We start from the raw sequence: 15,418 nt of genomic DNA on the forward strand, positions 1-15,418 counted from the left end.
GGATGAGTTAATGCAAGGGCGGAGACGGGTAAAGTTACGGAGGTGGGGAGGCGGTTTTAGTTATGCCGCGGATTTGTAGCTGGAAGCTCATTTCAGGGTCAAATGTGACACCAAGTTTGCGTTCCATGTGGTTTAGCCTCAGACAGATGCTAAGGAGAGGGATGGAGTCAGTGGCTCGAGAACAAAGTTTGTGGCGGGGACCAAAAACAATGGCTTTGTTCTTCCCAATATTCAACTGCAGAAAATTTACGCTCATCCAGGACTGGATGTCAGACAAGGAGTCTGACAATTAGAGACCGTGAACATCAATATTTTCAAATCCCTCCATGGCCTCGCCCCTCCCTATCTCTGTAATCACCAGCCCCACAACCCCCCGAGATATCTGCGCTCCTCTAATTCTACCCTCCTGAGAAACCCTGATCGTAATCGGCTCAACCATTGGTGGCCTTCAGCTGCCTGGGCCCCAAGCTCTGGAACTCCCTGACTAAACCTCCCCGTCTCTCTACCTCTCTTTCCTCCTTCAAGACGCTCCTTAAAACCTACCTCTTTGAAGAAGCCTTTGGTCACCTGCGCTAATTTCTACTTATGCGGTTCAGTGTCAAATTTCTCATCTCATAACGCTGCTGTGAAGCACCTTGGGATGTTTCACCATGTTAAAGGCGCGATATAAATATACATTGCTGTGGTTGTGATGTCGGGGATTGACTCTCGAGCTGTCTAATCTGTCCTCTCTCTTCTTTTCTCTCCCCCAGGCGTGGGTGTCACCCAGCTGTGCCAGAATGGTGGGCAGTGCATCGATGCGGGAAACTCCCATTACTGCCAGTGCCCGGCTGGGTTTGAGGGCAGCTACTGCGAGGTGCAGGTGAATGAGTGTCAGCCTGACCCGTGTCAGAATGGAGCCACATGCATCGACCTCATCGCAAAGTATTCCTGCCAGGTACTGGGTCGACCCCCGCGTCACCAGGCAGCTCGGCCCCGGCAAAACTGCCAATCTAGTCGAAACTAAATGTCTTATCTGGCCTGGAGACAACGAAGTTTGAGCAGGTTCCCACCGGTTCTGTGGTTTAGTTCCGCTCCAGCTTGTTGAGTGTGAGTTGGAGCATGGCAGCGAGGAAGATGGAGAAGAGGGTTGGGGCAGTGACACAGCCCTGCTTGACCCCGGTCTGGCCGTGGACCACCCACCCTTTCCTTCAACCACTGTCTGTCCCACCTGTGACAGAGACTGTGATTCCCACATTGGACTGTACAGTCACCTGAGAACTCACTGTTGGAGTGGAAGCACGTCTTCCTCGATTTCGAGGGACTGCCTACGATATGATGACGAAATGTCTCATCTGTTTTCACCCATCAACCCCTGTGCTTGCTGACCTATACCGGTCTGGCAATGTCTCCGTTTTAAAATTCTCGTCCTCGCGTTCCAATCTCTCCATGGCCTCGCCCCCCTCTCCATCTCTGTAATCTCCTCCCATCCCTACATCTCTCCGAGATCTCTGCCCTCCTCCAATTCCGCCCCCTTGAGCATCCTCGATTTTCATCGCTCCACCATTGGTGGCCGTGTCTTCAACTGCCCTAAACTCTGCAATTCCCTCCCGAAACCCCTCCGCGCCTCCACTTTTCTCTCCTTTAAGATGCTCTTTAAAACCTACCTCTGACCAAGCTTTTGGTCACCTGTCCTAACAACACCTTATGTGGCTCAGTTTCAAATTACATAGGATTACATCAGATATACAGCACAGAAACAGGCCATTCGGCCCAACCACTCCATGCTGGCGTTTATGCTCCACTTGAGCCCCCTCCCGTCTTTCCTCATCTAAATCTATCAGCATATCCCTCTATTCCCTTCTCCCTCATATGCTTATCTAGCCTCCCCTTAAATGCATCGATACTATTCGCTTCAACCATTCCCTGTGGCAGCGAGTTCCACATTCTCACCACTCTCTGGGTAAAGAAGTTTCTTCTGAATTCCCAATTGGATTACTTGGTGACTATCTTATATTGATGGCCTCTCATTATGCTCTTCCCCACAAGTGCAAACATTCTCTCTGTATTCAGTCTATCAAAACCTTTCATAATTTTACAGACCTCTATTAGGTCACCCCTCAGCCTTCTTTTTTCAACAGAAAAGAGACCCAGCCTGTTCATCCTTTCCTGATATATGTGTATCCTCACATTTCTGGTATCATCCTTGTAAACCTTCTCTGCACCCTCTCCAGTGCCTCTATATCCTTTATGTAATATGACGACCAGAACTGTACGCAGTACTCTAAGTGCGGTCAAACCAAGGTTCGATACAGGTTTGCATAAATTGTGTCTGATAACGCTCCTGTGAAGCACCTTGGGATGTTTGGCTATATAACTGCATGTCATTGTTATTGCCGACAAAGTACAGCCTTCCGGACTCAACATTGAGTTTAACCAACATTGGGCAACATCGCTACCTGCTGGTGAACCAATGGTACTACAAATATTGTCTGCTTTTACCGCCCCCACCCGCCCGCCCCCCCATTATCTCCAGGAAATCCCTCTCTCTGGATCTCTTGTGTACATTAACTGTCCTACTCTGAATTACCCACGATTTGCAGGATTTTTTTAAAACTCCAAAGATTTAAAATATTCGATCAAAATTATTTTTAGTAAGACAAGAAAGTTTCAGCCTCGATTTTAATCGCTCCACCATCGGTGGCCGTGCCTTCAGCTGCCTGGGCCCTAAGCTCTGGAACTCCCTCCCTAAACCTCTCCGCTTCTCTACCTCTCCCTCCTCCTTCAAGACGCTGCTTAAAACCTACCTCTGTGACCAAGCTTTTGGTCACCTGTCCAAATATGTTGTTGTGTGTCAAATTTTGTTTGATAATCGCTCCTGTGAAACACCTTGGGATGTTTTACATTGAAGGCACTATACAAATAAAAGTTATTGTTGCATGTCCAACAAGGGGGCAGGTTCATCCTGGTCACTATTCCCAACTAACCAGCTCCCGTTCCTGGATATGTGCTCCCCCCCAATCACTTGGCCCATTGTGTAACTGCACCAAGCAGTGTGGCACTGTTCAGCAAGAGCCCAGCTCTGGTCAGTGCCCGGTCCGCTGAGGGGACCTCCACAATTGACCTCAGTGCCTCGGAGTTTGGGGGAAGGGGCCAAGGGATCCAGCTCTGGTTGGCTCTCCAGTGACTCCTGCTGGCTGGTTTGTGCGGTGCCGTATCTCCAGATACCCCGCTCCCCAAGGTCAAATAGCCCGCTGATCTTCAGGCCGGGATTTTCCACTTTGCCGCTCCGTGCATTTGCGGCAATGGTCGGGAAATCCCAGACAGGGGCGGGGGAGTGAGCACACTCCCGGCACTCAGTCTTGGTGTCACCTCAGGATCGCTGGAGGGAAACACCAGCCTTGCTGTCTGGGCTCGCTCACGAAGAATGGTCGCTTGGGAAAGTTCTGCGTGGCCATTCGGCCCCTCGAGCCTGCTCTGCCATTCAATGAGATCATGGCTGATCTTCGACCTCAACTCCACTTTCCTGCACTGTCCCCATATCCCTTGATTCCCTGAATATCTAAAAATCTGTCGACCTCTGTCTTGAATTTACTCAAAGACTGTGCCTCCACAGATCCTTGTTCCTCCCCCGAGACACCCCTGTCCCCCGAGATCCTCACTCCCGCCTGGAGACCCGCCTGCCCCCCGAGATCCTCGCTCCCCAAGACCCTCGTTCCCCACCCCCTCCCCCCGAGACCCTCGCTCCCACCAAGAACCCTCCTTCCCCCCCCTACCCCGGGGACCCTCGCTCCCCCCAGACCCTTGCTCCTCCCGAGACCCTCACTCCCCGTGGGACCCTCCCCCACCACCAAGACCCTCGCACCCTCCAAGACACCCGAGACACTGGCTCCCCCCGTGACCAACACTTTCCCCCCCCCACCACGACCCACACATCCCACCCCCGAGACCCTCGCTCCCCGCGCGACACTCCCCCCCCCACCACCCCACCACCAAGACCCTCGCTCCCCCCGAGGCACCCGAGAACCTGGCTCCCCCCGAGAACCTGGCTCACCCCCAGACCCACACTCCCCCCACCCCCCTCCCCAGGAGACCCTCGCTCCCCTGAGACCCTCGCTCCCCTGAGACCCTCGCTCCCTGAGACCCTCGCTCCCTGAGACCCTCACTCCATGAGACCCTCACTCCCTGGAGAACCCCATCTCTCCCTCCGTGATGCCGATTACCCTCCCATGAAAGCCCCATCACCGGCTCCCACCCAACACCCCAACCCTCGAGACCCTACCAAAGGATCCCAATCTTTGACACTCCCCCTCCCGTGGACCCCATCTGCCTCCGAGAACCAGATTTCTCCCTCCAAAGCCCATCACCACCCTCAACCCCGAGAAACCCATTGTACAGGGCCTCCTGGATGGGCAGGGGTTGAAGGTTACAGGGAAAGTATCTGTGCTCCTGCAGTGGGCCCCCGCCTGGTGCCGAGCCTGGCGATCTGATAAACCAGCTGAGCTGCCCCCCCACCGAGGTTGCAGCCTCCTGTCGTGTCCTGCCCAGGGTGGTTGCAGCAAAGATTGACACGACTCTCTGTGTGTCTCCGTGCAGTGTCTCCCCGGTTACTACGGCACCAACTGTTCCCAAGAGGTTGACGAGTGCCGCTCCCAGCCCTGCCGGAACGGTGGGACCTGCATCGACCTGGTCGACGGCTATCGGTGCTTGTGTCTACACGGGACTGAGGGTAAGCATCGGCCCAGAGCCGGAGAAGAATGTGTGACCTACAGGGGGGAGGGCTAACTCGCCGCCGTGTCGGTAATCGGGGTCGCGGAGGGAGAGATGCGGATCTCGGGGGGGGGGGAGGTCAGGGGGGGATTGGGGTTCTTCGGGGAGCGAGGGTCGCAGGGGGGAGGGAGGAAACGTGCAATGGAAATAGTCTCTCGGGCAATGAACTGCCACAGACAATGTACAGCCTAACCTATCATGGATAGGGGGTATGATTAAAACATTTGCAGATGACACTAAAATTGGCTGTGTGGTTTATAATGAAGACGAAAGCTGTGGACTGTAGGAAGACAGCAATGAACTGGTCAGGTGGGCAGAACAGTGGCAAATGGAATTCAACCCGGAGAAGTGTGAGGTAATACATTTGATAAGGGCTAACAAGGCAAGCGAATACACTTTAAATGGTAGGACACTGAAAAGTGTAGAGGAACAGAGGGACCTTGGAGTGCATGTCCACAGATCGCTGAAGGTAGCAGGCCAGGTAGATAAGGTGGTTAAGAAGGCATATGGAATGCTTGCTTTTATTAGCCGAGGCACAGAATACAGAGCAGGGAAGTTATGCTTGTACTGTATAAAACACTAGTTAGGCCACAGCTAGAGTACTGCGTGCAGTTCTGGTCACCACATTACAGGAAGGATGTGATTGCACTAGAGAGGGTACAGAGGAGATTTACAAGAATGATGCCAGGACTGGAGAATTTTGGCTCTGAGGAAAGATGGGATAGGCTGGGTTTGTTTTCATTGGAACAGATGAGGCTGAGGGGAGACCTTATTGAGATATATAAAATTATGACGGGCCTTGATAGAGTGGATAGGACGGACCTATTTCCATGAGCAAAGGGATCAACAACCAGGGGGCATAGATTTAAAGTAATTGGTAAGAGCGTTACAGGGTATTTATGGGGAAATTTCTTCACCCAGAGGGTGGTAGAGGTTTAGAACTCACTGCCTGAAAGGGTGGTAGAGGCAGAAACTCTCACCGCATTTAAAAAACACTTGGATGTGCGCTGAAACTGCCATAACCTACAGGGCTACAGACCAAGAGCTGGAAAGTGGGATTAGGCTGGATAGCTCTTTGTCCGCTGGCGTGGGCGTAGATGGGCTGAAATGGCCTCCATCCATGCTGTAAATATTTAGGATTCTACCACTCAACTCCATTTATAGAACTGCCTGAGGGAGGCCCCCTCCCCCAACAGTACCTGAGGCCCCTCCCCCCACAGTACCTGAGGCCCCTCCCCCCACAGTACCTGAGGCCCCTCCCCCCACAGCACCTGAGGCCCCTCCCCCCACAGCACCTGAGGCCCCTCCCCCCACAGCACCTGAGGCCCCTCCCCCCACAGTACCTGAGGCCTCTCCCCCGACAGTACCTGAGGCCCCTCCCCCCCACAGTACCTGAGGCCCCTCCCCCCCACAGTACCTGAGGCCCCTCCCCCCCACAGTACTTGAAGCCCCTCCCCCACAGTACCTGAGGCACCTCCCCGACAGTACCTGAGGACCCTCCCCCTCAGGCCCCTCCCCCCACAGCACCTGAGGCCCCTCCCCTACAGTACTTGAAGCCCCTCCCCCCACAGCACCAGAGGCCCCTCCCACCCACAGCAGCAGAGGCCCCTCCCCCCCACAGCAGCAGAGGCCCCTCCCCCCCCCCAGAGCACCAGAGGCCCCTCCCCTCCCCACAGCACCAGAGGCCCCTCCCCCCCCCACAGCACCAGAGGCCCCTCCCCCCCCCCACAGCACCAGAGGCCCCTCCCCCCCCCACAGCACCAGAGGCCCCTCCCCCCCCACAGCACCAGAGGCCCCTCCCCCCCCACAGCACCAGAGGCCTCTCCCCCCCCACAGCACCAGAGGCCCATCCCCCACAGTATTGAAGCCCCTCCCCCCCACACGACCTGAGGCCCCTCCCCCCCACATGACCTGAGGCCCCTCCCCCACACGACCTGAGGCCCCTCCCCCCACACAACCTGAGGCCCCTCCCCCCACAGCACCTGAGGCCCCTCCCCCCACAGCACCTGAGGCCCCTCCCCCCACAGCACCTGAGGCCCCTACCCCCTGAGGCCCCTCCCTCCACAGTACATGAGACCCCTCTCCCCACATTACCTGAGGCCCCTACCCCCTGAGGCTCCTCCCCCACAACACCTGAGGCCCCTCCCCCACAGCACCTGAGGCCCCTCCCCCACAGTACCTGAAGCCCCTCCCCCACAGTACCTGAGGCCCCTCCCCCCACAGCACCTCAGGCCCCTCCCCCCCCACAGTACCTGAGGCCCCTCCCCCCACAGTACCTGAGGCCCCTACCCCCTGAGGCCACTCCCTCCACAGTACATGAGACCCCTCTCCCCACATTACCTGAGGCCCCTACCCCCTGAGGCTCCTCCCCCACAGTACTTGAAGCCCCTCCCCCACAGTATTTGAAGCCCCTCCCCCACAGTACCTGAGGCCACTACCCCGTGAGACCCCTCCCCCCACAGTACCTCAGGCCCCTCCCCCCCACAGTACCTGAGGCACCTCCCCCACAGTACCTGAGGCCTCTCCCCCAAAAGTACTTGAAGTCCCTCCCCCATAGTATCTGAGGCCCCTCCCCCTCAGGCCCCTCCCCCCACAGTACCTGATGCCTTTCCCCTCACAGTACTTAAAGCCCCTCCCCCCACAGTACCTGAGGCCCCTCCCCCCACAGCACCTGAGGCCCCTCCCCCCACAGCACCTGAGGCCCCTCCCCCCACAGCACCTGAGGCACCTCCCCCCACAGCACCTGAGGCACCTCCCCCCACAGCACCTGAGGCCCCTCCCCCCACAGCACCTGAGGCCCCTCCCCCCACAGCACCTGAGGCCCCTCCCCCCACAGCACCTGAGGCCCCTCCCCCCCCCACACACCGTGTACAATCTCCCTATCGCAAACTATATCCCAACTACCGACGCTCCTACGGGATCCTCCCACAGATGGCGTGCAATCTCCCGTATCATTGGAGCTGATCACCGGATAGCCGCCAGGAGTCGGACCCCTGGCAGTCTTTATCTCCCACTCGGGAATCCCGAGGGATCGTAGCCAGCCGTAGTGTCCTCGGGCTTGAAATTGCGTAGCCTGCCGTTCGGGGCAATAACTTTTGATTTATCGCAAAAGTATCGGCAGACGGAAATGATTTGCTGCTCCCGGGAACTTCAGCTTTCGCGCTCCAGGAGGAAAGTGGAGCTCTAAATCAAAGGCTGACCTCTTCCCTTGGAGCGCTAACGTGTGCGAGCGGGGCGGTAGTGGTAGAGCGCTGAGCAATGTCCCGCGGAGCGCTGCCGTCTGTACAGGCCCATGCCCTCGCTTAAAGGGACGGGCCGCTGATGGTTGAAACATCCTTGCTGCTCCTTCTGTGGGGCCACGGGAGCTGTGCGACTTGCAAGCACGCTCGGGGAGTGGAGGGCTGAGGAATCGCGCAGAAATCAGTGGCGAAAAGCAATCAGAGTGCACCAGACTGGTGTGAGGAATAAAGTTTACCCTCCCTGACCTTTAAATGTCGCACCCTAAGCGGCCAGCCGCGGTGACAGCACCGTCTGTGGCTGCCATTGTTGACAATGCGGCAAGGGCCGTGACTGACTATCACATCCGGGCGCACTTGAGGATATCACGCTCTCCGGGACAAGAGAGCAAGGCGGTAATTGTTAGCGCCAGCGAAAACCCGCCAGGGGTGATCACGGATGTCGGTGAATTCGCCGTGCCGGTCGGTAACCCCCTCAGCGCCCCGTTACCTCCCGCCCGCACAACCCCCTCCCCCAACGCGCGCTCTCGGGAGGCGCAAAGCACACGAATTTCTCCCCCTTATTTTCCGCCCTCCCAATCCCACTGCTACAGCACAGGCCAGGCACGGGACCCGAAGCCTACCTTGGTTATTAAGGGAATTGGGGATCGGGCGGGAAAGTGGAATCGAGGTCCAAGTTCACCCCGTGATCTTATTGAATGGCGGAGCAGGCTCGAGGGGGCCAAAGGCCTACTCCTGCTCCTGTTTCTTATGTTCTTGCGTTACCTGGTCTGTAGATCTCAGTACCAGCTGCGGCTCGGGGGTTTGGGGTGGGTGGGTGGGGGGGGGGGAAAGAGGTGGGCGGTGGGAACCTCCTGCAAGTTGACCCGAGTCTGGGAGAGGTGGGAATGCTGGGAGCCATTTCCCAAGTGCGGTGTGGGTCGCTGCGGAGGTCCTCGGCACCTGTCGGCCTCCAGTCAAAGGTCAGCTCTTGATGTTCATCCTCCACAGGGACAGACTGCGAGCACGACATCGACGATTGCGCCTCGCCCGCCGCCACTGGCCGCGAGCCCAAGTGCTACCACGGCGGCCGGTGCATGGACGGGATTGGCGGCTACACCTGCGACTGCCAGCCAGGCTACGTCGGGGAGCGGTGCGAGGGAGACGTCAACGAGTGCCTGTCCAACCCCTGCGATGCAGGCGGGACACAGAGCTGCACCCAGCTGGTCAACGCCTACCGCTGTCAGTGCAAACCCGGATACACAGGTCAGTGCCTATAGTCAGGGCAAGCCCGATACACAGGTCAGTGCCCGCTGTCAGTGCAAACCCGTTACACAGGTCAGTGCCTACTGCTAATGCTAACCCAGACACACAGGCCAGTGCCTATCGTCAGGAGCAAGCCCCAATACACAAGCCAGTGCTTATCGACAGGGCAAGCCCGATACACAGGTCAGTGCCCGCTGTCAGTGCAAACCCGGATACACAGGTCAGTGCCTATCGTCAAGGCAAGCCCAGACACACAGGTCAGTGCCCGCTGTCAGTGCAAGCCCCGGATACACAGGTCAGTGCCCGCTGTCAGTGCAAGCCCCGGATACACAGGTCAGTGCCTACCGCCAATGCTAACCCAGACACACAAGTCAGTGCCTATAGTCCGGGCAAGCCCGATACACAGGTCAGTGCCCGCTGTCAGTGCAAACCCGTTACACAGGTCAGTGCCTACTGCTAATGCTAACCCAGACACACAGGCCAGTGCCTATCGTCAGGGGCAAGCCCCAATACACAAGCCAGTGCTTATCGACAGGGCAAGCCCGATACACAGGTCAGTGCCCGCTGTCAGTGCAAGCCCAGACACACAGGCCAGTGCCTATAGTCAGGGCAAGCCCCGATACACAGGTCAGTGCTTATCGTCAGGGCACGCCCGATACACAGGTCAGTGCCCGCTGTCAGTGCAAGCCCGATACACAGGCCAGTGCCTATAGTCAGGGCAAGCCCCGATACACAGGTCAGTGCTTATCGTCAGGGCACGCCCGATACACAGATCAGTGCCTATCGTCAGGGCAAGCCCCAATACACAGGTCAGTGCCCGCTGTCAGGGCACGCCCGATACACAGGTCAGTGCCTATCGTCAGGGCACGCCCGATACACAGGTCAGTGCCTATCGTCAGTGCAAACCCGATACACAGGTCAGTGCCTATCGTCAGGGCAAGCCCGATACACAGGTCAGTGCCTATCGTCAGTGCAAACCCGATACACAGATCAGTGCCTATCGTCAGGGCAAGCCCCAATACACAGGTCAGTGCCCGTTGTCAGGGCACGCCCGATACACAGGTCAGTGCCTATCGTCAGTGCAAACCCGATACACAGATCAGTGCCCGTTGTCAGGGCACGCCCGATACACAGGTCAGTGCCTATCGTCAGGGCACGCCCCGATACACAGGTCAGTGCCTATCGTCAGGGCACGCCCCGATACACAGGTCAGTGCCTATTGTCAGGGCACGCCCCGATACACAGGTCAGTGCCTATCGTCAGTGCAAACCCGATACACAGGTCAGTGCCTATCGTCAGGGCACGCCCGATACACAGGTCAGTGCCTATCGTCAGGGCAAGCCCCAATACACAGGTCAGTGCCCGTTGTCAGGGCACGCCCGATACACAGGTCAGTGCCTATCGTCAGGGCACGCCCGATATACAGGTCAGTGCCTATCGTCAGGGCACGCCCCGATACACAGGTCAGTGCCTATCGTCAGGGCACGCCCCGATACACAGGTCAGTGCCTATCGTCAGGGCACGCCCCGATACACAGATCAGTGCCTATCGTCAGGGCAAGCCCCAATACACAGGTCAGTGCCCGTTGTCAGGGCACGCCCGATACACAGGTCAGTGCCTATCGTCAGGGCACGCCCCGATACACAGGTCAGTGCCTATCGTCAGTGCAAACCCGATACACAGATCAGTGCCTATCGTCAGGGCAAGCCCCAATACACAGGTCAGTGCCCGTTGTCAGGGCAAGCCAGATACACAGGTCAGTGCCTATCGTCAGGGCACGCCCCGATACACAGATCAGTGCCTATCGTCAGTGCACGCCCCAATACACAGGTCAGTGCCCGTTGTCAGGGCACGCCCGATACACAGGTCAGTGCCTATCGTCAGGGCACGCCCCGATACACAGGTCAGTGCCTATCGTCAGTGCAAACCCGATACACAGATCAGTGCCTATCGTCAGGGCAAGCCCCAATACACAGGTCAGTGCCTATCGTCAGGGCAAGCCCGATACACAGGTCAGTGCCTATCGTCAGTGCAAGCCAGATACACAGGTCAGTGCCTATCGTCAGGGCACGCCCCGATACACAGGTCAGTGCCTATCGTCAGGGCAAGCCCGATACACAGGTCAGTGCCTATCGTCAGTGCAAGCCAGATACACAGGTCAGTGCCTATCGTCAGGGCACGCCCCGATACACAGGTCAGTGCCTATCGTCAGGGCAAGCCCCGATACACAGGTCAGTGCCTATCGTCAGTGCAAGCCCGATACACAGGTCAGTGCCTATCGTCAGTGCAAGCCCGATACACAGGTCAGTGCCCATTGTCAAGGCAAGCCAGATACACAGGTCAGTGCCTATTGTCAGGGGCAAGCCCCGATACACAGGTCAGTGCCAGCTGTCAGTGCAAGCCCGATACACAGGACAGTGCCCATCGTCAGGGCAAGCCAGATACACAGGTCAGTGCCCATTGTCAAGACAAGCCAGATACAAAGGTCAGTGCCTATCGCTGTCATTGCAAGCCCGATACACAGGTCAGTGCCCATCGTCAGGGCAAGCCAGATACACAGGTCAGTGCCCATCGTCAAGGCAAGCCAGATACAAAGGTCAGTGCCTATCACTGTTATTGCAAGCCAGATACAAAGGTCAGTGCCTATCGCTGTCATTGCAAGCCCGATACTCAGGTCAGTGCCTATCGCCACCAGGGCCCGCAGTGGCAACGTCAGCAACTGGAGCTGGCCGTTCAGGTCCCCTCGTGCCTGCTCCGCCATTCACTGGGATCAGGGCCGGTCTTCACCTCAACTCCACCAACCCGCCTTTGCTCCGCATCCCTCACCACACGGGACTGCAGCACACGGCTCACCACCGCCTTGTCAGGGTCCGGCCTGCCTAGCGACGCTCACATCCCGAGATTGATTGGCAGTGAAAACCCGATGCACCATTGATATCAGGAGCAGGCATTCGAGGGCTGGAGTCATGTCTCCTCGGCCCCTGGACCTCTTTCATAGTTTGACCGTGTGATTTATTGGAACCTTTCCCGACATTACAACAGCAACTAGACTTCACACGCACTTCGTTGGCTGTGGAGCTCTTTGGGACATCCTGTGCTCATGAGTGTGTTGTATAAATACAAGTTGGTTTGTTCTTTCTCTCTCTTTTCTTGTTCCTTCCTTCCTTCTCTTCTCTTCTCTTCTCTTCCCCAACTCTCTCCCCTCCTCTTACAGAGGCAGTGATTATTGGGGAATCTGAGCGGATACTGGCATTTCTCCCAGTGCCATATTGGATCATTGGGAACAGGAGGAGGCCATTCAGCCCCTCGAACCTGCTCCACCATTTAATTAGATCACGGTTGATCTGCACCTCAGCTCCGTTTACCCACCTTAGCTCCATATCCCTCGATATCCTGACTCAACAAGAATCAAACGATTTCAGTCTTAGAAGCTCCAATTGACCCCCAGCATCCACAGGGGGAGCGAGTTCCACTGCACTTTGCGTGAAAAAATTCTTCTAATTTCCTACATTACAACAGTGACCACACTTCAAAAAATACTTTATTGGCTGTAAAATGCTTTGGGACATCTGGTGGTGAACGGCGCTATATAAATCCAAGTCCTTCCCTTCTCTCTCCCTTTCTCGCTTTCTCGCTCTCATTCTCTCTCTCTCCATCTCTCTTCCCTCTCTCTTTTTTCTTTCCTTCTTTCTTTGCTTCTTTCTTTCCCTCCTGCCTTATGATCCCCCCCCCCCCTCCCTCATTCTTGACATCCCTCACAGGAGGAATTAGTTTCTCCATATCTACCCTCTCGAACCCTCTTACCATTTTAAACAGCTCGATTGGATCGCCCCTCAATCTCCTAAAGGGCAGGGAATAACAAGCCTTTCACCATCGCGCTGAGTGCTTTCTGGAGCAAGGCTCCTCGTTGGTGGGCGGTTTGGCTGCGTTGTCGGCACGCGTTGGTTCCATTCGGTCGATCGGCGGTCCTTTATTGTGCCTGCTCTGTCTCCCGCAGGTCAGCGCTGCGAGTCTGTGATGGACAACTGCAAATCCGGGCCCTGCCGGAACGGGGGCACCTGCGTCCTCGCCATCAACACGCCCTTTGGGTTCCTGTGCAAGTGCCCGCCGGTGAGTAAGGCCACCCGCCCACGGCATCTCTGCATGTCTTTGACAGAGTTTACTCAGGGGAGAGACGAAGAGGAATGTGGGATAGACTGGGATTCCTCAGGGATTCGGTGGTAACTCAGGCGGGAGACAGATGGGCGGGGGAGGTTTCCCCCGGCGGAGAAAGAAAGAATAGAGAGTGAAAGAAAGAACTAATAAAGAGAGAAAGAAAGAATAGAGAGAGAAAAAGAGAAAGAATAGAAAGAAAGTGAGAAAGAGAGAATAGAGAGAGCACGAGAGAGCGAGAGAAAGAAATAAAGAAAGAATAGAGAGAGGAAAAGGAGAAATAATAGAGAGAAAGAGAGAGAAAGAAAGAATAAAGAGAGAACGAGGACGAGAGAGTGAAAGAAAGAATAGCGAGAGAGAAAGAAATAAAGAAAGAATAGAGAGAGAAAAAGAGAAAGAATAGAAAGAAAGTGAGAAAGAATAGAGAGAGAAAGAATAGAGAGAGAAAGAATAGAGAGAGGAAAAGGAGAAATAATATAGAGAGAGAGAAAGAAAAAAAGAATAGAGAGAGAACGAGGGCGAGAGAGTGAAAGAAAGAATAGAAAGAGAGAGAAAGAAATAAAGAAAGAATAGAGAGAGGAAAAGAAGAAATAATAGAAAGAGAGAGAGAAAAAGAAAGAATAGAAAGAAAGAATAGAGAGAGAACGAGAGAGAGAGAGAGAGAAAGAATGAAAGAAAGAAAGAATAAAGAGAGAAAAAGGAGAGAGAAAGAATAGAGAAAGAATGAAAGAAAGAAACAGCGGAGACCCAAGTTCCGCCGGCGTTTCCACCATTTCCGGGAGGTTTGTTGTGAAAGTGTGGAACGCTCCAACCGCCTTCTGTGGGGTAAGAATAACTGCAAGGGGGCGGATCCAGGGCTGGGGTCTCCCTACGCCCAGAGGTCCTAACCCTCGCTGGGGAGAGATGGGCAAAGGCATTTAGTGGTCCTGATCCACAAGTCATTCAAAGCCAGACCCCGGGGGCAAAAAGACCATCGAGAGGGTTACCGGGACGCGAGCTTCCTGACAAGAGAATCAACGGGTAGGTTTTAAACTTGCCGCCCAGGCATGAAGCTGTCGTTATGATGGGTGTGGAATTTCCCAGCATACACCAGGTGTGTAGAAGCGGACTATCATGTCAGTTGTGATTACAGCGACATATTGCATTTATACAGCGCCTTTAATGTAGCAAAAAGCTTCCCAAAGCGCTTCACAGGAGTGTCCTCAGACAGAATTTGACACCGAGCCACATAAGGAGACATTGGGAGAGTGACCAAAAGCTTGGTCAAAGAGGTAGGTTTTAAGGAGCATCTTAAAGGAGGAAAGAGAGGCCGAGAGGTTTAGGGAGGGAGTTCCAGAGCTTGGGGCCCAGGCAACAGAAGGCACAGCCACCATCAATGGTTGATCGATGATAATCAGGGATGGTCAAGAGGGCAGAATTAGAGGAGCGCAGACATCTCGGGGGGGTTGTGGGGCTGGAGGAGATTACAGAGATAGAGAGGGGCAAGGGCCATGGAGGGATTTGTAAACATGGATGAAAATTTTGAAATCGAGGTAGGGAGGGAATTCCAGAGCTTGGGGCCCAGGCAGCTGAAGGCACGGCCACCAATGGTGGAGCAAAGGGACTGGGGGCTAACGCAAGAGAAATGTTCGTTTTTCGAGGCCCCATCTTGTGTGTTCCGAGCGGGTGTCGTGTCTCCTAGCAATACAAGACGGGGCTTTCAATTGGCCATTGAAAAAGTTAGTATGAAGGTAGAGCAAGTAATTAGGGAGACAAATGGAATATTGACCTTTATTGCAAGGGGGCTAGAGTATAAAAGCAGATAAGTCCTGCTACACCTGTACAGGATGTGAGACCACGCCTAGAGTGCTGCGTACAGTTTTGGTCTCCTTATTTAAGGAAGGATATACTTGCACTGGAGGCAGTTCAGAGAAGATTCATGAGGTTGATTCCTGAGATGAGGGGGTTGTCACATGAAGAAAGGTTGAGTCGGTTAGGCCTATACTAACTGGAGTTTAGAAGAATGAGAGGTGATCTTATTGAAACGTATAAGATTC

The 15,418-nt window shown here is 55.3% G+C and overlaps 1 protein-coding gene across 1 annotated transcript in view; it reads left to right on the top strand.

Moving 5' to 3' along the window:
• LOC139229815 (neurogenic locus notch homolog protein 1-like) overlaps nucleotides 1-15,418 on the top strand; it is a 388,541-nt gene that overhangs the window by 346,079 nt on the left and 27,044 nt on the right. The window contains exons 21-24 of the mRNA XM_070861407.1: nucleotides 753-937; nucleotides 4,576-4,708; nucleotides 8,976-9,230; nucleotides 13,228-13,340. Coding sequence (XP_070717508.1) covers nucleotides 753-937; nucleotides 4,576-4,708; nucleotides 8,976-9,230; nucleotides 13,228-13,340 — 686 coding nt within the window. The remainder of the gene's footprint in view (nucleotides 1-752; nucleotides 938-4,575; nucleotides 4,709-8,975; nucleotides 9,231-13,227; nucleotides 13,341-15,418) is intronic.

Source organism: Pristiophorus japonicus, chromosome 19 (assembly GCF_044704955.1).
Source record: "Pristiophorus japonicus isolate sPriJap1 chromosome 19, sPriJap1.hap1, whole genome shotgun sequence".
NCBI lineage: Eukaryota > Metazoa > Chordata > Chondrichthyes > Pristiophoridae > Pristiophorus > Pristiophorus japonicus.